The sequence below is a fragment of the Parus major genome, chromosome 3 (assembly GCF_001522545.3).
Source record: "Parus major isolate Abel chromosome 3, Parus_major1.1, whole genome shotgun sequence".
Taxonomy (NCBI): Eukaryota; Metazoa; Chordata; class Aves; order Passeriformes; family Paridae; genus Parus; species Parus major.
In genome coordinates, this window is record NC_031770.1 from 68,488,740 (window position 1) to 68,514,936 (window position 26,197).

A 26,197-nucleotide genomic window follows, 5' to 3' on the forward strand; every position below is an offset into this window, starting at 1 on the left:
TTTTTTGGGACCACTATGTGTTTTTGTCTGCTGCCCTGCAGAGCTAGATCCAAAGCATTAATCAAAAAGAGATATATACAATTTCATCTGAGAAGACAAACAAAAACATGCAGGATATAAATCAAAACAAGGACTTGCAAAAGAATAGAGTAAGCACTTACTAAGCCAAAAACATATTGTTCTTGTGAAGAAGCCTGCTCTGACCACTGTGATTTCTCCGAAGGTACGTTTATGGAATTCCAGGCCAGAACATTTTTGGAGCATAAAGACATGAAGCATGAAGAAGTGAATGCTGGGACATTTCATTCCCAGCAAAGTTCACTGTGATCTGCCTAATTCTCATGGAGCTGAACTTCGCCACAGCTGAGCACAAGATTACCTTTCAATGCAGCTCCTAGACAATTATTCTCTGATGGACATTTCTTTGAAGACTTATTTTACATGACTGACAACTGCTTCGGATAGTGAATATGCTAATACATAAATACATAACCTGACCTCCTACTCTACCCCTCCCTCCCAAGATACAATCTGAAAACAAAGTTTATGCCTTTCTTTGAGCCAGAAAGCTGGTTTGGAATATGATTTCTTTGTATCTGGTTTGCATCTCTCAGCTGATGCTAAAATGCATCTACTTTGCTTTGGTGTGTGAAAACACACACACTACAGAAATAAAAGCTTCAGAAAGAAAATGCAGAAAAGAATTATTAAAATGTATTTAAATCTTTCAAGTTGAAATACAAGTGAGGTAACCAGCCAACCAAAGAAAGCTCACATATTATCCATTCCTATTTTCCCCTCTCAAATCCCAGCTCCTGGCTCTGAGCAAGATGGCTTTTTCAGCTCCTGGCCCTGCTGTGAAGCAGGCAGAGATGAGAAATGCCCAGCTGCTAGCAGGACCAGGTTCAACTGTCTCCCTTTCCCTCCAGCCACTCACCCCATAGAAATGCAAATGCAATTTCTTTTTTCTGGGACTGGACAGCCCCTGTCAACACCTACATTTTGAAGACTTGACTATTCAATGCTGCCATTGTTTAAATGGCATCTGCCCCATCCCGTCCCTGGTTGACAGACCCAAAGTTGCAGCCCTCCACCACAGCTCCAGCCCAAGTGGAGCTGCTTCTCCAGCTCCAAATTAACCCCCTCTCCCCAGGATTCTCTAGCCAGAATCAGCCAATCCAGTAAAATACCACGTCAAGGCACAGAGGGAGCCAGAGAGATTTACATACCCTATCCCTACTTGTATCAGTAATACCAGTATCAAAATGCATAAACCTATCTGCACCATGCAAAAATATCATGCTTCGAATTTTGTCTAAGCAGCTTTAAGCATACAATGTGCTTTTCTAAGCTAGAAATAATCCATAAATAAGCAGATTTGTAACAGGTACATGGCTGAAGGTCTCTATGACAGTCTCCTCCTCAGTCACTGCATACTGTGCTAGAAGCAGGTGTTGTTAAAGACAAGACAAGCACTCGAGCGTTTGGCAGTGGCCCCTCCCATGCACATATCAAGAACACTCCCGAATTCTTGTGACTAAACCAAGTCATGGGCTGTGCTTCCAGACCCCAGCTGTCCCTAATACTGTCAACAGATCTTATAAAGTAATAATAATAATGAAAACATATATAAATAAAGAGACAATACCTCTTCTACTTCATTCACAGTGATATTAATCTTCAGTTATTAGAGAAAGGAAGGCCTTTGTTTTTATTTTTACAGAAGCACTAGCACAACTCATTCTGGAAAAGCAAGCTCTAAATATCTCTTAGGCAGGCGGGGAAATTGGACACCAAAGATCACATACTATTTTAAGTGTAAAAAAAGTATAAAATTTTATTTGACAAGTTAACAAATAATAACATTTCATTAGTCCATTAAATCACTTTATTACAAGGAAGTGTAGATGAATTATAGCTACAGTACATGAAAGTTAATTCTAAGGTGAACAACCTGACCTACTGGAGAGTAGGCATTTTAGAATGTACGTCTACTATATCCAGTTTATTTTTAAAAGGCATTTTGTACCTAAAAACTTACTAGATGTCAGACAACTTCAAAAACTTCTAACAGAGAAAACTTCAGAACTATTCTTCTTAGATGACATCATCTTTTTTCAGAGATAGCTGAAGTTTCCTCACAGCTTTTAGCAGCTGAAGAGAACTTCTGCTTTTCTGCCCAGGACAAGGTTTAGACATACTTTCCTTTACAGTGACTGCAATCTGCTTTGCTTCCTTTTGTTCACCACACTTTAGTTTGACATGAATTGCCCCTTGCTTCAATTTCTGAGTTTTTAACTTCTGCACCTAGGAAAAAAAAAAAAAAAAAAAAAAAAAGAAGACTACTTAGCATGTGACATACTCCAAAGAGCCACAGCTGTAGAGCTGACTGGACTTCTACTGTATTCCAAACTACAGATGACTAAGAGACATTAAAAAAGAAGAAAAGTTTAAACTTAGTAACCTTGCACAGTCATCTCACTGTAACAGAAAACTGACCCTGCCCACACAGAAACCACCACAGAAAACTGACCTTACCCACACACAACTGGCTGTTGAATCCCACTGCTCCCTAACACAAAAATGCTTGCTTGAGAGAGCTGGAATATCATCTCTTAATAATCTATATTTACAACAGTCTCTTTCCATTTCAGATTTTACTACCCTAATAAAAAAAACAAACAACTAATAAACCTCTAAAATGTGTGCTGTTAATTATCAGTTACTGGATCTAAGCAGCTTACTTTGAAGCCTCCTTAACAAAAGTAGAAAACAGAATAAATAGGGTTAATTGCTAAAGATTTTTTTTTAAATGTCAAATAATGAGTCTTGACTTGTACTTGGCATGAAAAGGTCACTTCCCAAAGATAAAATTAAGCTGGTAGCATTCCAAATGCCAATTTAGGCTTTAAGTCCATTTCCAAAAATAATTAACTTTAATTGCATTTTATATCATATTATTAACTGTGAAACACAAAGATTAGCATGGCACTTTTAGTATGGCAGGTTCTAGAAAAAGAAATATGCATTAGAAATATTAAGATTGGTCTGTACAAAATACAAATGGAAATGTCTGTGTGCAAAAGCAGCAGAAAAAAAAGCCAACCCAACAACTTATGGGCCAAGGAGTTAGAGGAATGGCCTGTATTGATGACCAGGGCATGATGGACAGTAATCATACAGACAGCACTATTACAGCATGACCCTAAGGGTTGTGTTCTGACCAGGCTGTACCAGAGCACAGGGGACTTGCCAGAAGATCTGCACACTGGTAAGAGGCAAAGATGACAACAAGGTTGCACCATATTGTATATGCTACACTTCATCATCCCAAAACAAAGGCAAACTGTGGCCATAAAGATATGCAAAAGAAAGAAACAAAGGTGCAGTTATTGTCCACTGTCTTAGGTTCCTAAGAATGAAGTCAGCAAGATTTTGAGGCAACACTGTAGTTGTTATTATCAAAATATCATAAATGTTGTTATCAAAAAAACAGCTGACATTGCCAAGAGAAGCAGTGAGGACTCAGCAAACAATGCCCTTTGTCCATATTGCTAACATGCAAGTCTGACATATCTGCTATGACATAAAGCACCTCTATGCTTGCAATTATAGGGACAATAAAAAGTTTAAGTGAGTAAAATCCATAAAAATGAATATGAATAAAACTGGTCAGATTTAAATTAACTATAACCTCCTCTTTTCATAAGGTCTCACATTGAGTTTTGTTTTGTTTCCTGTATAAGCAAGGTTCTCAAGTGAGTATTTATCTTGAAACATAAGATGAAAAACCAGAAAACAATCAGACAGAATTATGGATTGAATGTTTAATCATATGCCCAAACCAAATTGCTACAAAAGAGTCTGTTCTACTACAGAAGAGGGATTTTATATGGGCATATATGAAAAGTTGTTATCTATGGCTCTAACCTAAATACTGACAGAATGAGGACAGTTTAAGGGTTAAACAAAACTGAAAGGCTTGCCCAGCTATGATTTTGGAGAAGCTCTGGTCAACAGATTAGGTAATAAAAAAGCTTCAATGTTTCAGTAATATAAAAGGCACTTAATCCAGTCTGTACAGGAATTACAGCTTCTATTTTCTCATTCCCCTGAGGGACAGGATATAAAGGAATGAAATTTCAACAGTTTGTCTTAACACAGTGAGCAGAAGTGACAGACAGTGCAGCCCAGCTCTGTATTGCAGAACTGCCACAGGGCAGAAAGCTTTCCCACCAGCATACATTCCTAACTGCCAGTTGTAAGCACTTTTTCTTGATCAAATGAAGAAATTGGAGGTACAAAAATATGAGCCAGCAGTCTAATTTTAATCACCCATACTGGAACATCTTGGTTTAAAACATTCCAGTGACATTCCAGCTGATGACAACAGGAGGCAGAATTGTGGCAGTCTTTCACCAAAAATGTTAGTAGCTAGAGAGTTTACATTTCATTCTTACAGCAGCCTGATGCTTTTTCAGCTTGGATATTTGTTTTCCTTTCATCTCCATTTGTTTTACAAGGCAATCCAGCTCCTGTTCCAGGTCTTCATGAGCTTGGGAGTCTTGAGTCTCCTGTATCTGCTGCAGAAGTTCTTGATGCTCACTATTAAAGACAGGAATGGCAATATAAGTATTCACAATATTGTCTCCAGGATTTCTTCCTGCAGAAATTCCTAGCCATTTTTGTGCAGAGTACAGAAATTCAGCATTATTTCCACTCTCACACAATACACAGTAATGTGGACTATATTAACATGAGAAAGGGAAAACGTTTTCCCATGAGTCTGATTTTCTCAATTTCCAAATTTTAGCTGATGTCCATCTTACTTCTCCCTCTTCCCACAGGCACAACACCTACATGTGTAATAGTGTGCAAAATGAGATTTTTGAAAGTGAAAAGCAGCTATGCAGAACAACATTTTCACTTCCTGCCCATTTAGTGCAGACTTTGAAGGCTTAGTGTAATAGGCAAAAGTATTTTTTGAACTAGTGCATTCAAGTTACAATTTTTCTGACAAATTATTCAAATTAAAATATTCTACTCAAAAAGATTTACAGCAAAGTGGGCTGCTTAATTAAACTAACCAGATTAAGTAAAAGAAATTGTGTTGATTTTGATACCCAGATACCCGAACAAGTTGAAGCTAGAGACCCCCTCTTAGATAAGTAATCCCTTTACAAATTTAGGAGCTTCTTTTCTGACTTCTAAGTAACTGCTTCTCCTTGACAGTTTAAGTGAAGCAACTGGTTGTTGCTGTTAAAAAAAAAAAAATACCTGTCCTTGAACTGCCATGAGTAAGCCAGGCATTGCTTTTTGAACATGAGATTGCTTGCCAGCTTAAATTTTACCACATCAAGGATTTCAAATCAGCGTCAACATCCTAACTGGTTTAATCAGCACATCCTCCTCTGTTCAAATCCCAGCTCATCGTGTTAACATGTCTGCTATGGCCAGCTACAGAGCTTTGGCTCACAGTCCCACAAGCCTGCATTAATGGGAAGATGCCCAAGAACACAACAGGTTGTAATCCACATTGACCTGCATGGCTAGAAAGATACATACACTCCCATCTGAAGTGTTAGCTTCATCCCCACCCTGCCCATTTTCTGGCAGGAGACTGTCCCTCTTTCCCAACCCCCTCACAGGACCAGCAAGTTCTCCTGCTATCAACAAGCAAAGGGTATGAGCACTGGACTGACTCAGCACAAGAGCCTGGCAGGTACACCACTAAGGAAAGAACACAGAGTGAGTACAAAGGAACAGGAGAGATGTTGTGACAGGACTGTTCATGCCAGAGCTGTACTAACCCATCCCACCACCCAGACTTACTGCAGTCTGCAGGCCTACTCAATATTGGCACCACCTTTGCAGCCTTCTCCAGGAGAAAAATTTTGGTTTACTCTGTTTGCATGTTTAAAATGTCTAAAAATCACAGGTCTGAAAGGTTTTTCAATTTGCTGCAGCTGCTACTTCAGCAGCAGGTTGTTTAAATACAGGAAGTGGAAGCAGAAAAACAAGACCAGTGAAACACCAGGACAGAAAGAATTTTTTGAATGAGAAAAATCCTACTAGTCAAGCCTACTCAGATTATTCTGTTAACAAGTAGTCCCATAGCTAGAACAGGCTAGGCTCGATTATAGCACCCCATCACTTCTCAGGGCTACCGCTGAAATCACGTTTATTCACACACCAGTGATGGGTACTCACAAGCTCATTTGGCCCAGCTCATCTTGTAAGGCCAACAGAAGGTTTGAAAAGCTCCTGGGTGATGTGGAACAAGAGGACAGAGATTTTGAAAGTGCACTGTGTCCTGAAATCCCAGCTGTATCTCCTCCTTGTCTTCGTGATGAAATACATGGATTGCGATGCTTCATAATGTGCAACACACTTTGTACGTTTGCACTGACAGAATGGCTGGAGCTGACAGACTTAAAGAAGAGTTATCAGTGGCTTACAGAGGTAATTAACAACTACACAGCCTTACTCAAACTGTAGATGTCACTTTAGTGAGAACAGTGATTTTCACCTACCTTCCCAGCCACAAAAGGTAGTTCACCAGCCTTTACATGTAATTGTGAATGGTGCATTTTCTTCACTGTTGGATTTCTCTGCCATAGGAGCCATAAGAAAATATAAGACAAGAAATTCCAATCTACTGACTCAAGAGTACAATCTTAAACTTTTTTTAGTAAGTAAAATTCAAGTAAATACACAGTACAATCCAGTGAATTGCATCACCTAAGTTTTCTTCTGGTTTTAAAAAAAAATATTTTCCCTCCTGTATGTGTAACAAGTAAGACTTTCCAATAGCTGACACAAGTAAATTTTACTCCGTATACATGTAGGAGATTGTTTAACAATTAGGCTAACATCAAAGGAATTGAACGTTGTTCACTTCAGTTTTCAAAACCACAATTGCAAAATTTTGATTGATCTGGAACAAGTGTTGCAAAATAAATTCTCTTGATTTCAGTAATCCCCCCCAAAACACACCATCTTAAGGTGCTGAGCTAAAACTCCTTTGGAAACTAATTTTGCCAGGTAAACTGAAAGGCAGCTAAGACAGGACATGGGGGATGGCAGCAAGACTCTAATGGAGGTAATTGTAAGCTGGTAATGCAAGGTTTTCCAGTGATGTCCTACCAGCCCCAGTACCATTTTAATTAAAGCAAAGGAAAAAAAAATGAGGAAAAAGAGTTATTTAGCACTGTTTTTCATTTTGGAAGTGGAGTAAAGTGCAGCAGATGAATCAAGTGGCTCTTACATCACCATTTTTCACTAATTCCAGTCTCTGTGCAAGTCAGATGCTATCAGCAACAGTATGCTAATAAAAATTTCCACATTACCTTCCTAGATTTTTTGTTCTTCCCATTTCCCTTTTCAGGTTCATGTTGAGATGCTACTGAAGATATCAAAATTCTGTTTGTATCAAATCCTGCTTGAAGCTGTGGCAATAAGCAAAAAGGAAAACAGCCATTTAATGTAATATTACAAGTATGAAATACAAAGGTTTAATTAATTCTCTGTTTCATGCATGGATAAGAACCAATTAAGGGCACTATTAATTGTCCTGCTTGGAAGGCATAAGCTACTCTTAAAAACTGAACAGATTACTAGGAAGGCAGGGTATCAGGCAGATCTTGCAGCTCTGTCTTAGTATTTCTCATTTTCATATTCAGCTGCAGCAGCAGCTGTATTTTTCCACTGTGACAACCAGCAACTGAGATAAGCCAATCCTGCCACATGCTGAGGATCTGATCATAAAATCCAAATTATATGGACATTTGGCTCTTACAATCTGGGGACAGAAAGAAAGAACTAAGCCTGTGTGTGTTACATTGAGGTCAAACCTGCTGGACAATCCTCATATTGCTTGGTGGTTCAAAGTTGCTATCAAGGCCCATGACAAACAGGATGATAATCATTCCTAATTAAACATAGGACAAGGACTTTGTTTTGGCATGTGTTTAGCTGCATTGTTCCAGCTAAACAACGCTGGAGGTCCTCCACTAAAGTGAGAATATTCTGGCTTTTCTGTCATCAAGAGGAAGTGAACCACACCACACCCTGTGCTTCCCAGTCCAGATCCAACAGACCTAAATCCATCCTGCAGTGTATTAAGATGGTACTAACACTACTTTAGGACTCAGTTTACTGCATCTAAATCCTTTCTTGAGGAAATGTTTAGACTATCTTCTCTGGGAGAGTCATTCTTACCATATTTCACAGATGATATAATCTCTGTACTAGGCCTTTTGCTCTGCAGCAGCAAGCAGTTTAAGCAAGAAACCAAAAAACCTGCAAGCTTCCAACTGTGTCATTCTGCTGAATTCTGGAGGTGGTCAGACATCTGGGCTACAAATCTACATGTTATTTAAAGCTTCCTGGATTGATGAAAACCCATCATCCTTGGATGAGGTATAAGAGCTTACAGCAGTGATGAATTAAATTAAGGCTTTGCTCACGTTCTTCCAGTATTACCCTTCAGCACTGCAGCCCCCACCCCACCTCAAAGGAATTCCCCCACAACTGGTCTCTCTTGCAGTGGCTGGCTGCTACTTATGCACAAAGTGAGGTTTGGAATATGGCTACCTTGCCCCTGTAACACAAGGTTTCATCATTTGCTCTCTTTGACAAATACTCCTCTCTCCAATAGATGCTGGCCCAGCAAACTGATTATGGCTTCAGAAAATAATGAATTATACAAGATCTCATTTCATGAACGAAGTACCACTGATTAAGGTTTTTCCAAGTACAGCCCTATGTATCAGATTTCTACAGATCTTAACATAATAACAAAGAGAATAACCAACCTCACTTGGGATATAAGGTTTCATAAGTGACCACTTTCAAGTTACTGAAAATTAAGTTAACCTGATTCAGTTACAGATTTTCTAGAAATTAATTTTCTACCTGAGTCACTTAGAGCAGTGTTGAGGCTGATGAACAGTATTGCTATTACAAACCCAAGTAGAATCTTCCTTCACTGAGATATGCAATACATCTGGCAAGCTTTCTAATATGTAGCTTATAACTGATCTAGGTAGTATTTCAGGAGTTCTGCTTGGGTAATAAATATGAGGAGTTAAAATGTAATAAAACAAGAAGGGCATTTTTAACAGAGAGAATAGCTTTCTTCAGTACTAAAAAATAAGATAAAATAAAATCTTTTCAGTCTACCTGAGCAGTTTTATCTTGTAATAGCTTATGCTGATGCTCTTCTTTACACAGCTTTTCTTCTAAATGTTTGATCTTGTCCTGAATTTGAAGGCAAGAATGATTAGTCCCACTTCAATTTGTCATGCTGAATCAGAAGTCTGGAGGAGCTCACAACTGTAATGTAGGGATAAAACTGGACTGTAGGAATTTTTAAAGCTCAGACTGAAAAAAGGCTCATACACATGAAGCCAAAAGTGACAGTCAGGTATGCTTTAAGAGAGGTAGCTTTTACAAAACTTAGTCCTATTAACAGTATGCCACAAAATGATACTAAATGACTTTCAGACTGTCGTTCCATGCATGCTTACTTCAGCAATTCTCTGAGTAGCAGTAAGTTTAACACACTCTTTTTCTAGCATTTCAAGCTTTTCAAGTTTTGCACGCAGTTCCAACCGGTTCTGATCTTCCTCTTTCTGAAGCTGAGCCTGGAAAAAATAAGCAAGAATGGAGTTGGCAACTGACTGAAATTGTTTCAGACAGCAAAAAAACCACCAAACCACCCCACACCAGAGTAAAGGTGTTTAATTAGTTTAAATTCCATATTTTTTAAATTGCAAAGTGATGAAAAATACCAGGCAGACAAAGACAACTTAAGCTTCCAGCAGCTTTTTTGTCTACCAAGTGTACAAGTATTAGCATGGTTTTGCTCATTAGGAGTTCCACCCAGGGAGCTTTTCATACAATTCATTGAATGGTTGTCATCAGCCATACACTAAATTGCTTCTGTTTGCTAGCAGCCTGAGCAGAGCTGAGGAAAAACAATGACCACAAAAAACTTTGGATCCTGCACATTTCTATACTTTTGAACCATGTCACTACTTTATTATTATGTTAAAGGGCTTCACCTGTTGTTCTAAAATCATTTTCTTTTCCAGTTCTGCACTGGAAACCATTTTTCTCATGTAATCCAGCTGTTTCTCCAGCAGGGAGCAGCGGGATTGTGCTGCATTTAACTGCACACTTGCATCTACGGAGAGAAACAAGACAATCAGTACAGCAAATGGAGCTACACATTTTATAGCCAGCCTGTCATTTCATTGAGGAATGCTCTGTCTTCAAAACAGGCAAGAATAGTTTTGTTAGTCTGAACAAGTCATCTGGTTAAAATGTATTTTATATATAAGACATGAGAATCAAAATGTTTTCTCAAAGCTAGTCCCTAATTTGAATTCCAAAGACATAAACACTGCAGTTACTTTGATTTGTATCAGCAGATACCTAACCAGAATCTGAGAAAGGAGAACCTTTTCTTCTCCTATCTTTTCTCAAGTTAGCAGTGTTATGTAAGCAGCTGCTGGCTTCCTGTAGGAGTTAAACATACCACCAGAAACATGCTTAGTCTTTAAAATTGCTTTATGGCTTATGCAATACTCAGTTGATATATGTAAAAAAAATCTCAACTTGATCCACAATTATCAAGCTCCTGTCCCTCCTCAGTTCCGAAGCAAAAAAACACAAGGGGGCTGCACTAATTAGCAGTTTTTCAAAACAAAACACTCCCTGGATTATACAGTCTTAGTGTTGCTGTGGCTACACCTTATCACCCAAAAGAAATACCTTTCCTCTGTTGCATCAGCTCCTGATGTGCTGCATCCTTCTCATAGGATTTGTGCTCTAAGACCTTCTTGTACTGAGCAGCTGCTCTGGAGAGCCTGAACAGTTTATCTTCAGCCTGTGACTTCTCCAGCTCTAGATGGTAGATTTTTTCTTGCAGAGCTTTCAGGGCTGCCACTACAGCTAGCAAACAACACAACAGCTACACCTTAAGTAACAGTATTTTGATGATGTTTATCATTATTAGAAAACACTTCATGTTACAATAAAATACTTAAATTTTCTTCCTAGAATCACTCCCAAAATTAACTATATTCCCTAGCTGTACACCAGCATATGCAGAACATATATAGGAGAAAATAAATGTGTTTCCTGCATAACTGAGGTATGAAGCTCAAATAAATCATAGCAAATAGAATATTATAAATCCTGGGAACTCTTTTTAAATAGAAGCAGAGAACACAGGTATCCAAGTGAAGTCACAAGTTTCAGTGTAAAGCAACTGGTCTGGACAGATTAAGAAGGGAAAACATGCTCAGAACAGGAGGAAAAATTAGATACAAAGGACAATTCAGCAAAGAACACATTTTTAAATACTTTATTGTTTCAAAAGGTAATGTTTCAACCTCTAGTATTTTGCATTTGATGATTCTTTAAACCATAGAAACAAGTCTAGAAGATTTTGCTTTCAGCCTCAAATCATATGTGTCAAATTCTACCAAAAATAAAAGCTGCAATTTCAGCTACAAGAAAAATTCTGCTAGCTTTATGTCCATAAAGCATACACACCTGTGCAGCTTAAGACATGTTCTGTAACAACTTAAGCTTATTTTCTGACATTTTATAATTAACAATTTCTCTATTCCAAGCTCTCTAATCAAAAGAATACCATCAAATATTGCTACCTCCTTAGCAACTTTCACCATCGTATCATAGATCCATTAAAAAAACAAACAAAAACTCCCCCAAACCAAATAAAACCACACAACAGAAAACACCAAACAAACATCAAACAAAAACTCAAAACAGAACAAAAAGCAAATACCAGAAAGCAGAAGGATGAAGTGGGGCCACCTTTTCCATCTTTCTATTGGTAGGCCAAACATTTCTTTAACCACTTAAGTACATAGCACTAAACTTATCACTGTAATCCAAAAAAAGCCCAAATTCTTCATGACATAAGACCACAGAAATCACAGATTTTTCAGGTGAAGAACAATGATCACATGCACACTTATAGACTATGTCTGTGCAATGTAGCAAAGTTGTCCATGATAGCAGGTACGGGTATCCTTAAGATTCCCCAGGCTCTCCAGATATGTTAAGCCACCGAGCATTTTGCCTTGTGAGCTCCAGAGAGTAGTCACCCTTTAAGGCACACAACAACCATATCTCATAAGGACTAACTTTCATGCTGCTAACTTTCCTGGGAGTCTGAATTGTTCAAAAGTTTGCCCAAGGAAACATACCACACAAAAAAAACCCGACAAAAACAAACACTTAGAAGTGATTTTAAGCTACAAGACATCAAATAGCACTATGCAAAGCAAATTTCAGGTCAGTGTACCATACTAATGATCTTTTTTTTTACTGTATTTGAAGTCATGAACTACTGAGTTTGAAGCATTCTCCTTTGCTTTCAGAGGAAGTCTGACAATTTTAAGTTAAACAAATTTCAAAGCCAAAGTTTACAAGGATGTTAAAAGACTTGCAGAGGTTTCCATTCTAGATGTATGACTTCAGGGAGACTACTCCCTCAGGACACATATACATCCTGTCTCAATGTCAGACTGATAACTGCAGCAAGTCATTGAACTCAGTCAAATAGGATGGGGAGTTTGCTCAAGAGGTTTCACATGGAACAATTAAAAAGACCATGTTAAGGGCATATTTTGGCTATACCTTGGTTATTTGGGAGAGAAGGCCTACCACCAGCAGCAGCTGTCAACTTCTTTGATTCTATATAAACAAAGGCTTCAGGAAGCATCACATCTGGTGGCTGAAGAAAGCTTCCTATGAAACTGTTCTTTGATTCAGAATCCATAGCCTGTAGAGAGAGAGACATTTAATGACATTATTTCTTTAACAGACTCTTTCAAAAGTATGTCAGTGGGCTGTCCCTAGCTCTGTTTATATCAAACCAGACCAAGAATACCAAAATAAATAAATAAATAAGAAAACAAATAAATAAATAACAATAACAACAATAACAACAACAATATACACACCCCACCAGAAGAATCCTCTCTTTTAATGTTTTTCATAACACTAAACATAGCTTCCTTTGACCAACCAAAATTTTCCAAGATTTTTCTAGGTGCTTTCTAATAACTTATGCTGATTTTTGTCCTTTAAAAACCCAAGTATTAAGAGCATTTTCTACTAACTGTTTTACAGACTTCAGTGTCTTGACTCTAAGTGCTCCCTGCAGAGCAAGCATTCCAGGTTTTACAGCCTGTTTCCATTTGCAGCCTCCTTAGTGCTCTTCTCCTCATCTTTCTGGATGTAAAACCAAATTAAATATGGTAAGTAATGTACCATTATTACATAACAAAGACACAGTTCTTAACATTTAGTGTTGAGATAACAGGAGGATATTTAATATGCAATATCCCCAGTATTATCTCCATTATTAGGCACATGTATTAAGTCCTGTTTCTTCACTCCCTTTCCATTCCACCCTTTCACATTGTTTTATGAGAAGCACATTTGAAGACAGTTCACATTCTGTCAAATAGCAATTTCTCTTGATACTCAAGATGTGGACAGTGAAATGTGCAGAAAATGCTGTAGGCTAATACAACCTCTGCAAAGTTAAAGCAAGTTTGAAATCATCCTGCAGTTCCCTATCAAAGTAGTATCAGGCATTTCACTTGATACACTGCAAGAAGTGAAGAGTCTATACAGCTTAAGCTAATAGAAAAACAGCTTATTTGAAGGTTCAACAATTATGACTGTTGTATCACTCATGTTTAAAATACAAGGCATGCAACTGGAACAGTCTTCCTGCTTGGGTAAGGTTATTTACAGATTTTAGTCCCCAAGAAAACCACCCAAAGGAGGTATCTAGTAACACGAGGAAGAAACAGATCCAAGACTAGAGCCTGCTGATGAAGCACACCCCAGAAGAAGCCATTCATACTGGGTGGCAAACAGGGGAAAAAAGTTTTCAATAACAAAAATATCTTCTAGGAGCACTTGCAGCTCTTTCAGCCTGTTCCAAAGGCTGTATAATGAAACCAAAAAAATCATCTTCCAGTCACATTGCCTCTTCAAGGTATGCACTAAAATGAAAGCAAGCAGAAATCCTTCTTTCTTCCTCCAACCTGTCATCACAGAGATGTCAACATGGGCATCTCTTCACCAGGGCTTGCTTGGGGCCTCCCAACCACCACCACTTTTGTGTGCTAACACTCCCGAGCTCACACCATTTGGAGCAGCCCCCCTGGCCCCAAAGAAGGAGTCTATCCAGGCTACCCTCGAGCCACAGGTCTTTTCCAAAGACTTCTCCATGGGGCCCTGATGCCATCCTACTCAAAGCCAGGCCACAAGCTCTCAGCTCTGGGTTGGCAGCAGCAGCCAGCCAGGCACCCCACCATCACTTAGAAGAGGTCCCATCTGGTGACCCCACCACATTTATGGCCACTAAAGCTGTTTATGGGTCTCCCTACCTTTCTCCTGAAGGACTGGGAAAGACCATAAAGGGACCTTAACAGCTGGCCAGGTCTATCGACCATGTCCAACAGCACAAGGGGCAATGGCAGTGAAAGGCACAAAGCAGAGAGCAGCAGAAATCTCAAAACATGGATGAGAAAGTCCTGTGGCCACAGAGGTGATAAGGGCCAAGACAAGAGAGGAAAAGGTCCATGCATGGCACAGTGCATCAGCATGGAGTTCCAGAAAATAAGAGATAAGCAAGACTTAAAAATTTTCCTCCTGCTATTGAATCCCTTCCCATTGGTGACGAAAAAGACAAGCATAAAAATGAATATATGCACAGGCAAGAAGTTTCCTATCACTGCTGTGGATAAAAGGCAGCTTTGGAAACAGCAGAGGAAGAAGGTGGTTTTTGCTCACACCATCCAACCTTCTGGCAGTGAGTGTAAGTGGAGACTTGCTTTTCCAACATCCTCCAGTAGAACATGGCTGCCCTGCATGCCTGCACAGCTACACATCAATTACTTTCCCTATTACTGTCACATAAACAAGTTTGGCTGTTTCCAAGGAGATGGGTCTGTGGACGGTTGTAAGGAGGGCAGTGATCCGAAGCAAATAATGAATAAGGGAGGGAATAAAGCAGCAGAAAATTTGAGAGTTTGTGGACAAGCTCAGTAATACACAGGTGGGGGGGTATGGGGTACACCTATTTGGCAGAAAGGGAAACAAAGCCCTTTTAGTTCTGCAAGTGAAACCAAAGGGAAGTGAAAGAGAAGCAGCCAGCTCACCTGCCTGGTGGTGGTGATCCAGCTAATCCGGTGTGGGCTTCAGCACAAAACCCCACAACTTTGCCAGCACAGCAGGGGATAATAAACACCCTCCAACTGGAGGGGGGAGCTCCCCAAGCTGCTCCTAAGAGCACAGGCTCAGTAAAGGGTGTGTAAGAAAACACCACAGGATTGAGACACCTGTGTTTGCAGAAACTCTGCTGCAGACACAGTTACAGACGCCTTGCTTTACCACAGCTTCCTCAGATACAGAGACTGTGTGGGGCAGCTGAGGGCATGGTTGCTATAGTGCTTTGAGGCTGTGTCAGCATAATTACTCTGGTAGAGGTGCTCTGGTGTAGACAAGTTCTAGTATCTCAGCAGGTAAATAGAGTTTATAGCAACCAAACTGCACAGAAGGAACATCTACAACACTGCAGACCTCAGGCAAGGAGATGCATGCCAGGAAAAGGACCAGGTCACTCTATACCAGCAAGACATCCCTAAACATCCTGGGCACTTCCAGCCCACTGCAACAATAAATGTATCAGGAAATAATTAAGTAGTTTGACGTATGCTTGAACGTCAACTGTCTTACCACAACTTTTCCCCCACCAAGTATTTAAGATTCTATAAAACCATCACAACAAGGTTTGCTTTTTAAAAAGTTTTATACATCAAGCTTAAACCACTCTTATTCCATGGTGCCGCTGCCATGGACACCTGGTACACAGCCCTAGAGAGGTGCCTTAAAGCAGATATTGCTTCCCAAACAGCAATGTTTGTACTAATGTAACTCCACAAGGCTTAGGGGGATTTAGCACTTGAACAACACTCATTAAAGCAGCCAGAATATCGTTGTTTGGACAAGCCCTTGGTTGAGGAAAGCAGTGCACTCCTTTGAGCTTGGGCAAGAGCCAAGGGAGAAGTATGCATATTTAACAGAGGCTGACAAAATACCCCAGTTACATGCAGAGGGAAGGGGAAGAAGGAAGAAATGCCTCACTCCCACCCCAGCAGCCTACACTGCTGCGGTGAGCAGGGTGAAGAACATGTGTTGTGCAGGTCATATCTGGAGTCAACACTGGCCCTTTGGGTTTTTTAACAGGAAATGGCACAGCTTGTGCTGGTGGATGCAGTAGTGATGCTCAGATACCTGGTGTTATTTTACCCAGAAAAGTACAAAGGAATTGGTTCCAACACTGGCTGCATCAAGCATGGGGTAACTTAGCTGCATCCACAGGCTTACCATAGGTCCCTTCCAACTGGGAATATTCTGTGATTAAACATCAGCCTGGGCAAGCCAGCTAGGAGGCTCACGGAGTTCTGTGCCACACATTTGCAACCCTGTGCATGGTGAATGATGCCAGGCATAGCACATTAGCTCTGTGACAGCACTGCTTTAATGCAAATGCCCTGCCCACCCCTTGCCTTGCTGCAGCTGGAGTGTTCAGCCCTGGGGTGTGAACATGAGAATAGCTGGTCCCTTCAGTGGTACCACTTCTGCCTCTTGGCTCACCATCACATGCAGGCTGAGAGGGAGCTCGCACAAAGTACGCTGGGGAACAATCCCACCATCAGCTCCATGCCTATATATGTGCCTGTAAATTCATGCCTCAGGAGACAGCAAGCCAACTGGAGTTTGGTACCTTAAGATAAACACAGAATTTCCCATTTTATCACAGTCATCTAAGTACTAATATGATTTACCTTTATACCATTTTTATTTACTTTTGCTGAATATGGCCTGCAGTAAATGCCAGATTACTGGATTGGGTTGCTGTAAAAATCAATTGACATTTTAGTTACTGCTGTCTGGCCCAAGCAAGTATACTAACAGTGGAGAATTACTGAACACAACTGAGATCCCAAGTATTACCCAAAGACCACTTACGGCTTCTTCATCATCCTCCTCCCCTCCTCTGTGTTTCTCCCCTCCAATGCAAGCCGCCTCATTACGAAGTTTCAAAAACTTGTCTCCTGGAAAGTCCAGAAACATTTTGCCACACATACAATTATGTCTTATACTGTAAAGCAGCATATGGAAAAGCTTTTTCTACATGTAAACAATAGCAGACTCAGGGAATAATGCTGGCTTAACAATCTCCCAAAAGACACACTAAATGAATAATGTGATAATGTAAGGGACACTTCCACTAAATTCTCTTATGTTTGCTATCTCACAGGGACACTGGTTCATTCAAATTGCTGTGAGGACAATCTTTTAGAACTAAAGAAGGAGATGCTATCAAAACACCTTCAGAGAGGAAAAAGAAAAAGCAGATCAAAGCATTTTTCAGAAAGAAATACAAAGATATCCATCTTCTGGCCTGACCTGCTGGGCATGCACAATTTATAGCGGGTTTTTTTGATAACTGAAAACAACGTCTTAGAGGAACCAAAGACTGATTCAGCGTTTATCTGACATAACAGAAGTTCTAAAGAACTGCCCCAACACGGGCTGTACTGAGAAGGCCCCAAAATTCTGGCTGCTGCCTTGTCTACTTGAGCCAAGCCTTGCTAGCTAAAGGTTATGCAAGAGGCCATTTTTGTGACACAATCCAAACTGGTGCATTTTTTCCCCTTTCACTTTCCTTTGAGAACTGGGAGAAAAGCTTGGTCAGCTGTACTAGCCATGCTGCAACACTCAGTTTTATTCCCAGCAGACAAAGAACAGCCCTTCCACAGAGAAGGGAGAGAGGAAAAAAAAATAAAAATATAATGTTGTGGGCAAACTACATTGTTGTTTTGGGAACATCCAGTCTCTAGCATCCTGACACAACCACTTTAATCAGTTTAACCTGAAACACATGACAATGCTCAGAACATATCTAAGGAGCTGATACTCCCATGCCTCTTCTAATACAAGTGGGTTAGACATGAAATGGTGGCAGCTGCAAAACTAATAGGAAGTGAAACCTCACTGAATCAATAAAGCATTCACAAGAGTTTTTTAAGTTTTGTCAAGTTCCACTTCAAATAAGTTCACAGCAAATGCAAATAAAAAAAATTTATTAGAAAAATTAAGGAACCTGGGAGTGTTTTGAAAAACTGAGGCAGCCAAATCCATGGGAGGCAGTTTGTTGTACAAACTAAGAGATACACATTGGCAGTCTCAGAACTGGATACATAAAGGTTAAATTTCCAGTCTCTTCTCTGATACTACTGTAGCAAATCCCATCTGTGCCTGAATATCAAGTCTTACCGAGAACTTTCATACCATCATTGTTTTTCATTCTTGGAAGAAAAGGAAAATAAGTGGCATTCTCTGTTTTCTTATGATACCATATGTACTGTCAAGTAGGATAAAACCTGGCATTTTAATTAAAAAAAAAAAAACCTGAACCACAAACAACCCAACCCAACAAATGCCCAAAACTCCTAAGACTTTTCACTGTGTCAGCATTTAATTTCTAAGCCTTCTTCACACCGATATTTCTCTACTTCCTGTTTACTAGAGAGAAAAGGAAGAAAGAAAAAAAAAAAAAGGAAGAAAGAAAATTGAAAGAGTTAATAAGTATTTTGTGAACAAGGCAAAGAAATAACCTGGTGGAGAAATAACCTCTGATTTTTTAACAAATTTTTGGGGAATAGATTCTAACCTGGCAGCATATCAAGCATGCAAACTTGGGTCAAAATGTTATTAGAGTTTTGCTGTTTTATTCAATGAGTACAGCAGACCAAATTCCTCATCCAATTGGGCCTTCATCCAAAAGCACATGATACGCTCACAATCCTTGGTGGGGAAATCAAGTTGGTGTAAATTGCTTTAACCTCTATGTGCAGATGATAACTGAACTTAGCATTTAAAGGAGCAAGACTGCAAATTCCCATCTAGTAATAATTGCTATCTTAGCATGAAAGCATTTAGCCTGTAATACAGTGCTATCAAAATATTACATTTATATCTTGAATCAGTCCAAAGTAATTAAACATAATCTTTTTTGCAATAAGCATCAAACAAAACCCAAATACTATAAAGGGTCACTAATATACTTCCTCACTTTACCCACAGTTCTATTCCTCTTCTTTCATCTATCTTCTGTTACATTTGGGGTTTGTCCCTCATCTCCTTTCTCTTTGTTGTATTTACATGATCCTATAACTTTGTTCCTTGCCCTTTGCCATTTGGTTTTCTTTTTCTCCTACTCCCTCTTCTAGCATAAAAATCCAGGATTTTTCCAAAGTAAAAAATACCCCTTTCCAATCCTCCCCAACCAAGATTAACTATCGAGTTTCCTCCTTTTATACTTAAAATCCAGTTCCAAGAGATACTGTTTGCTCTTAGTGTACTGACTGATATGGAAATTTAAGGTGTTCTCCTCAGTACCCTACATGAAGAATGTAAAAGGCTACTTTTTTGTCCATTCATTTCCTGCTGATGCCATCACACTGTCTTCCATATGTAGTTTCTTTAGTTTAGTCTGTCCTGATAGACTGGAAAGCAGGAAGGAATTTCTTTGGCTTTGGCTATAGAACCTTGGGAAAAAAAAAAAGAAGGTTTGCTGTTGTGTAAAGGGAAGGTTTTCAAGGGTACTGACTCCAGTATAAAAGACTTCATCTGTGCACAGGCAGAATTAGATATTAGAAAGGCAAATGCAAAAAGGAAAAGGCATATTAGGTTAGGGCAGGGCAAATAAAAGGGTGGGTTGAAATGACAATCATAGTGAAGAAATGTAAGAAGGTGTTGCAGGTGTTGATTCATTCACAATAAACTCTTTTATTGCATGATAATTTTCACTTTTTATGTCTCAAATATCTAATGGTATCACTGAAAGATGGTTTTGAACATTGCAACTTGCCCTCTAGGCAGATGAAACACACAGATTGTGTCCCCACTGCTGCCTTGGAATTTATTTTTAAAGTAAACTTTTGTTTTTACCAATACTTTCGGAGAAAGTGTCAGTCTCTCCATCCACTATCCTTTAACCTAGCCTAAAGAAGGAGTAGGAGGTAGATTTTAGACAGATAACTACCAAAGCTTGACATGGATGAGCAGAGAAACACAAAGACGGTAATTATTTATAGAATTTTTCTCTTTTTACCAACTACCACACCCACATTTTTTTCGTATATACCTGTGCTACTGATAGCTAGGCAGCTGGGAAGGAACAAAAACTCCATTCTGCCTTTGTACGTCAGGAAGCCTAACAGAATGAGAAAAAAAAACAACAAAGTTATCAAGGAAAAGGAAAAGATAAGTTTCATTCCAGGCAAGAAATTATTCCCAAAATCCTATTTTTCTGAAATAGTTGTCTTCTAATATGCAGAAAAAATAAAAGCAGATCTGAATTAGAGCAACTCCTCGATCTTATTTTGGAGACCTATTTTGTTGAAGAATGATTTTTAAAAATATCATCTGTTTATACGACTCAGAATAATCTAACATCCATGTTGCACATCCTGAACAGGCACAATATTTTAGGTATTCATGCCAAATAGTTTGAATATCATATGGTATAATGAGTATTCCAACGTGCAGAAATGGTTTTATCACTACTTTTGCCCCAAATTGCCTGGGGAAACTTAAAACAGTCAAAGGCATTACTTGTTTCATTTAATCTGTATATTTAAACTTGCATGGCTTTGGAGATACAGAAAAAACAAATGTGAGTAAGATGCTACAAAATCCCATGCAATGTTGTAGGTAGAAAACAAACTTCAATTGAACGTAAAGTTTTTAATAGGCATTTCTTTCCTATTAATTATATGCAGTTTCTGAATCCAAGGAAATTTAGTGGATTTCTAGGTTCTTGACTTCAATTCTTGCCGTTCTGTGTGACCTTAATAAATCAGAGGGTTGGGACTGGTAAGGGACTGATGTTTCAGGATACACAAGCCTTTCAGGCTCAGGGCTGAGTGTGGCAATGACAGGCTTACATTCCCTGCATGAAAAAGAAATGCAACTATAGATCCAAAACAAGCGGCACACTCAGTGAGGAGCTAACAAGGTCTTCGGTTCGGGGTGAGGAAACTCTGAACACAGCCGTGGGTGAGGTCCCACCCTGGTGCTTGGCACCTTTATCTTCTTTGGACTCAGAATTTGGAGTCCTCTTCTAGCAGTGAGTGCCAAAATCTGTTATTTAAAACAATGAATAAAGAGGCCCTGTAGCTTCTCTGGTCTGACTTCAGTTCATGTGGCTGCTGGTCACAGCATTTTTCTTTGTGTTGTTGCTGGAAAACACCAAGGTCGGTGTGAACAGCCTGCCAAAGGTGCTTAAAGGGCCTTTCGGGCTGTCAGCAGATATGAAATTCCCAATAAGCAATGTTCCTTTTCTTTTACAGTGCAGCTGGAGGAAACAGTGTCCACATTCTCTGTGCTGCTACCCAGTGGCCAGAGCATTGGCCAGGAAGTGGGAGTTGCTGGGGAGCATTCATGCCTCATCCCTGACCACCATGCTAGACTGGGAGGAGGAAGAGCAGGAAGGAAACAGGGAGTCACCACCTTTTCGTTTGAAGTTATGACCCTGTTCCAAAAAGTATGTAAGTCTCAAACAAGGACAAGGCAGCTGAGGCGAAAGAGTAAAACAAGGAGGTGTCTTATCTAGTTCAATCATCAAAACAGGGTCCTGGGGTTAATTTATGCATTTCTGTAGTAAATAGTTCCTGGATAAAAAAAGAGCACTGTCTTGGGAAAAGTTGTCAGAATCCAGAAATAACTGCCTACAGATCCCTATGTCTCCTTCCTTCTAGTTCACACTAGTGCCACACATTTGCCATCCTTTCCAATAGGGCGCAAATTCAACAACTGAGGTGATGAATGCCTCCCTTCCATTTTGCAATCCTCCTGAGCACCTGGGACATGCTCCTGGTAGTTAAGAGGTGCTGATGTAAATGCCTTTGAGCTAAAAAGCAATTCTTTAATCCCTGGGTTACTGTATTGAAGGTGAGCACTCTACCAAACTCTGCCAGGCACTGCAGCCATCTGTGGCTACAACAGAAGAACCTGACTTGTTGGGCTTGGTTCCACTCAGCAGGACCTCTCTTACAGCTGCTCCACCTACTTCCTAGATCACAAACGGGAACAAAGGAGAGACAAGTTCCAAGCTGCCCAGTTTGGGGCAATTCTGAACACTTCTACCCAAAAACAGATTAACAAAGAGTTCAGGTGGCTGCTCAGAGGAGCTTTTCAGAACTGCACTTTTAGTTTACCCATAATGTTTTCCTAGTCCTCAGTGTTTCAGGACTCATTTATACAGTTGAGTGTAGTCAGAGAGTTGACAGAATCCAGCAGGACTTCAAGTGGCCTGTAGCTCTGACCTGGTTCTAGTTCATAGTCCAACTCTTCTCAAAACATCCCACTCTTCACCATGAACTATTCCACAGACTTTCTGCATGGAAGATGTGGTCTCCTAAGAAGAAGCTGGGGTCTAATTTACCCATCTCTGCTGTATTTGTGACCCCTGAGGAGGCAGGGTGCCAGGGTTTGGTGCAAATGTACACCTGCAACACATAATACGGCAGAACCCATTAGATATACAAACATGCTCAGAAGCAAAAAAAGGCCCCATCTTGTCCCAGACAGAATGGGTTGGGATTGCCACCAAGCTTGAGCCTGGTTTCAAAGGCACTAGAGGAGTAGCCTCTGGCTTTTTGGTGTCTCTTTGCAGTCACAGAACTTTGTTTTCCCAGAGGGTAGCTGTGAAGAAAAATGCATTTTACTCTGGAGTGCCAATTACTGTGGCAACATGCCAAAACACAGATCTACAAAGGGAGGGTGAACTTTTTGAAGAGTCGTCCCATTCTAGGTATTTAGCAATTGGAATGAAGTAAGCCTTAACAAAATCAGGTGAAAAGGAAAACAGTTGAAGTAATTTAAAAAGCAGTTCCTTCTAGACTGCACAAGTTTTACTGTGTTACTATTATTTCTCCAGTATTTGACTAAATACATTCTGGAGTAAAGTGCTCTTTTGTGACTTACAGAAACTTGAATGAGCTTTTAAAAGTAAATATAATAGATTTTTGATCTTATATCTTAGAAGGGACATGAATACAATTACTAGATATTGTATTTTCAAAAATAATTCTGCTGTTGGATGTCATCTTCATACAGCTAGAGAAGCTCTTATCTAGTTAAAAAAAAAAAAGGAAGTTGATAAATCATGAAGGAAGGAAATACTGAGGTTTAAAACAGCCACAAATTTGTTTTTCTTCAGCTTATCATTTTGAAAACTCAACTGCTGTAATTCTGGATGAGTTGCCAGATTGTTTCCTTCATAATTGTGCCTCTCTCTTATCCATTCTTTAGGGATCAAAAACAAGCATATTAACTTCAGTCAGTGAACATGCAAATCAAACAAACACATTCCCCTAACTTTGGGCTCTGATTAATTCCACTGGTAGCCTTTGACCTTGATTTCCACAATGTCTTGCAGTGCATAAAGAAGCTTGACCTGGTATCAGAAAACTGCAGAGATTTGGTTTGGAAAAAAAATAAAGCCATCCTCATCACTATTCCCCAAGTACTACATTAAAATCTATAAAACAAAGGGCTGAAATCTGAAGTTTAGGCCTTGGAGCCAGTTTCACAATCTGTTTCCTGTAGCCAGAGTTCATTTGGAGCCAGTGGAAAAAACAGCTTCTAAAAGATAAAAGGCAGTGCTGTGACTTTCAATCAATCTTGGCATTCAGTGTGTGAATATAGCTGTACCAAAGTCTAAAACACCAAAGTTGGAGTTCTGATTCTGGTTCATTCTGTTCTTAGATGTAGTCATTGTCAGAGACACCCAACATCTCATGATGGGAAAAATAAGATCTAGCCAACTTCTGGAGATCAAAATTTAGATAGAAATAAAGCAAACAAATGTGACATGCCCATTCACAGGAAAATGGGAGACCATGATGAGTGACAACAGAATGGGATGGGAAGCTGAAGTGGCAGTTAATGTAAAAACAAAACAAACAAAAACCCCTCCAACAACATAAAAGGCACTGGCAGAACTATTTTCTTTGAACCCATCAGTTATGGTGGGTGGAGGCCTCAAGTACTTAGAGAAGTCAAGACTCATATTTATTACAGGTAGTGCTGATTTCAGCAGATACATTGTTCACAAGGGTGCCAAAGGCCTGGAGGAAGCAGCTGCGTGAAGCAGTCCAGGCCTGTCCACCCTCCTGAACAATGGCAGTGCAGCCTTCTTGCAGAAAGGACTTTATGGGAAAAAAGAGACTGGTCTTCCTTCAAAGGTACAGGTAAATGCAAGTTTTAAAGCAGCAGTCCCAGAAAAAGGGATGTCAGATGAAGAAATCAGATTCTTTACAAATAAGAGAGCTGTCAATGGATGGTGTTGGTGAGCCAGCCCAGACTCTATTCCAAGACTCAGAAGTGGTTTCTGTGTCTTTCTGTGGCATAAGAATAGCTTGTTCTGCACTTATCTTCAGTTTTGACATCTGAATTTTAGAGTGGGAAATGCGTATGTGAGAAGCTAAAAATAATTATGCAAGACCCTTTGTAGGCCCAATGTCCTGTTTCTAATTTACTCCCAAGTATTGTTTTGCCTTTCTGTATACTCAAAAGTTTAATTTCATGATTGCTTCAATGTGACAGCTGCAAACAGTTCTGCCCTTGTTTTCTTCTCCTCTTCCCTGCCAAGAGGTGAAGTAGATCAAGGAACTGACTAGGCTGAAAATTAAGATTTATCATAAACAGAACCTTTTTTATTTTTTTTCCTTCCCCTGCAGGAAAAACAAGGGAAACAGCGATACCAGCCTCTTTAGTGGCACACGACACTTAATCACAGAGTGGCTGAGCTTGGCAGGGACCTCTGGAGACCATCTGGTCCGGCCCCCAGCAGCCAAGCAGGGCCACCCAGAGAGAGCTACCCAGCTTGCCCCGTGTCCAGGCAGCTTCCGAATATTCCCAAGGACAGCATGTCCACAACCTCCCTGGACACCCTGACAGTAAAAAACGTGCTTCCTGATTTTCAGAGGGAACCTCCTGTGTTTCGAGTCCCTGGCCTCGGATACCGCCATCGGGCACCTCCGAGAACACCCTGGCTCCATCCTCACTGCACCTTCCCTCTAGGCACATATAAAAGTCCGGCTATATACAGGGGTAAGATTTCCCCCCGAGCCTTCTCTTCTCCAGGTTCATCAGCCCCTGCACAATCCCCTGCCCTTAACTTGGATGAAAACACCGCGGAACTGCTGCTCCACGTGAGCAACAATTCCAGGGATTTCTCCCCCCGCCCCAATCCCTCCTTTATCCCGAGTGGTGACGGGACTATGTTTCCCAAGCGCCGACAGTTCTTCCCTTCCCGCTGACGCGAGTACTTAAGGACACATCCCAGGCTCCGCCTCTGACACGCCTTCGCGGTCCTTCAAACACGTGCGTGCCTAAATGCTTGCCGGTGCAAAGCTCTGAGGCAAACCTGCTACGGGGACTGCTTCACGCCCGGCTGCCGCCACCCATCGGCGCTCCATAACCTGCTGCGATAGAGCGCAAACCCCCCCAAAACCCTGCCGAACAGGATGACGGCAATACCGTGCGCGCATCCCGCGGCGAACGCTCTCCCTTCCCCTGCGGGATCCTGGTGGTGGGCCGCGCTGCCTGTCGGGATATGTAGTCTTCCCCCGCGAGGGCCATTGGCCCGCCCTTTGGCCGGACTACATATCCCGGCAGCCCCTCTAGAACGGCCGCTCCCCACTGCGATTGGGCCCCCTGTTTGCGAGCGCTGAAAGACGATTGGCTGACCTGCTTGTCTGTCATGCGGGCCCCCCGTGCTGGGCGGGGCGATCTCCCCCCAACCCCGAGCGAGGGGACTGCCGGGGGTCGGTGGCGGTCCCGGCGGGGAGGGCTGAGGGGCCGCCCCGGGAGAGGCAGGGCCGGGGCCGCCCCTTTCCTCCATGCCCGGGGCAGGGAGGAGGAGCCGCCGGCGCCGCGGGGTGGTGGCCGCCCCTCTCCCCGCCGGGAAAGGCGAAGCCGTAGCGGCGCCGCTCGCTCGGCAGCCCCGGCGCGGGAGGGCGGCGGCTGTCGTGGGCACCGGCCCGTGCTGCCCCCC

The 26,197-nt window shown here is 40.9% G+C and overlaps 1 protein-coding gene across 1 annotated transcript; it reads right to left on the minus strand.

Annotated features, from left to right (window-relative positions):
• Positions 1-1,810: 1,810 nt before the first annotated feature.
• Positions 1,811-25,736, minus strand: CEP57L1 (centrosomal protein 57 like 1). The gene is made up of 11 exons (XM_033512843.1): positions 25,681-25,736; positions 12,679-12,823; positions 10,780-10,959; positions 10,068-10,189; positions 9,531-9,647; positions 9,184-9,261; positions 7,350-7,448; positions 6,534-6,611; positions 6,211-6,431; positions 4,461-4,605; positions 1,811-2,307 (listed from the first exon to the last, which is right to left on the minus strand). Exons 2-11 carry the CDS (start codon positions 12,818-12,820, stop codon positions 2,098-2,100), a joined length of 1,392 nt encoding a protein of 463 aa, XP_033368734.1. The 5' UTR covers positions 12,821-12,823; positions 25,681-25,736; the 3' UTR covers positions 1,811-2,097.
• Positions 25,737-26,197: the final 461 nt, after the last annotated feature.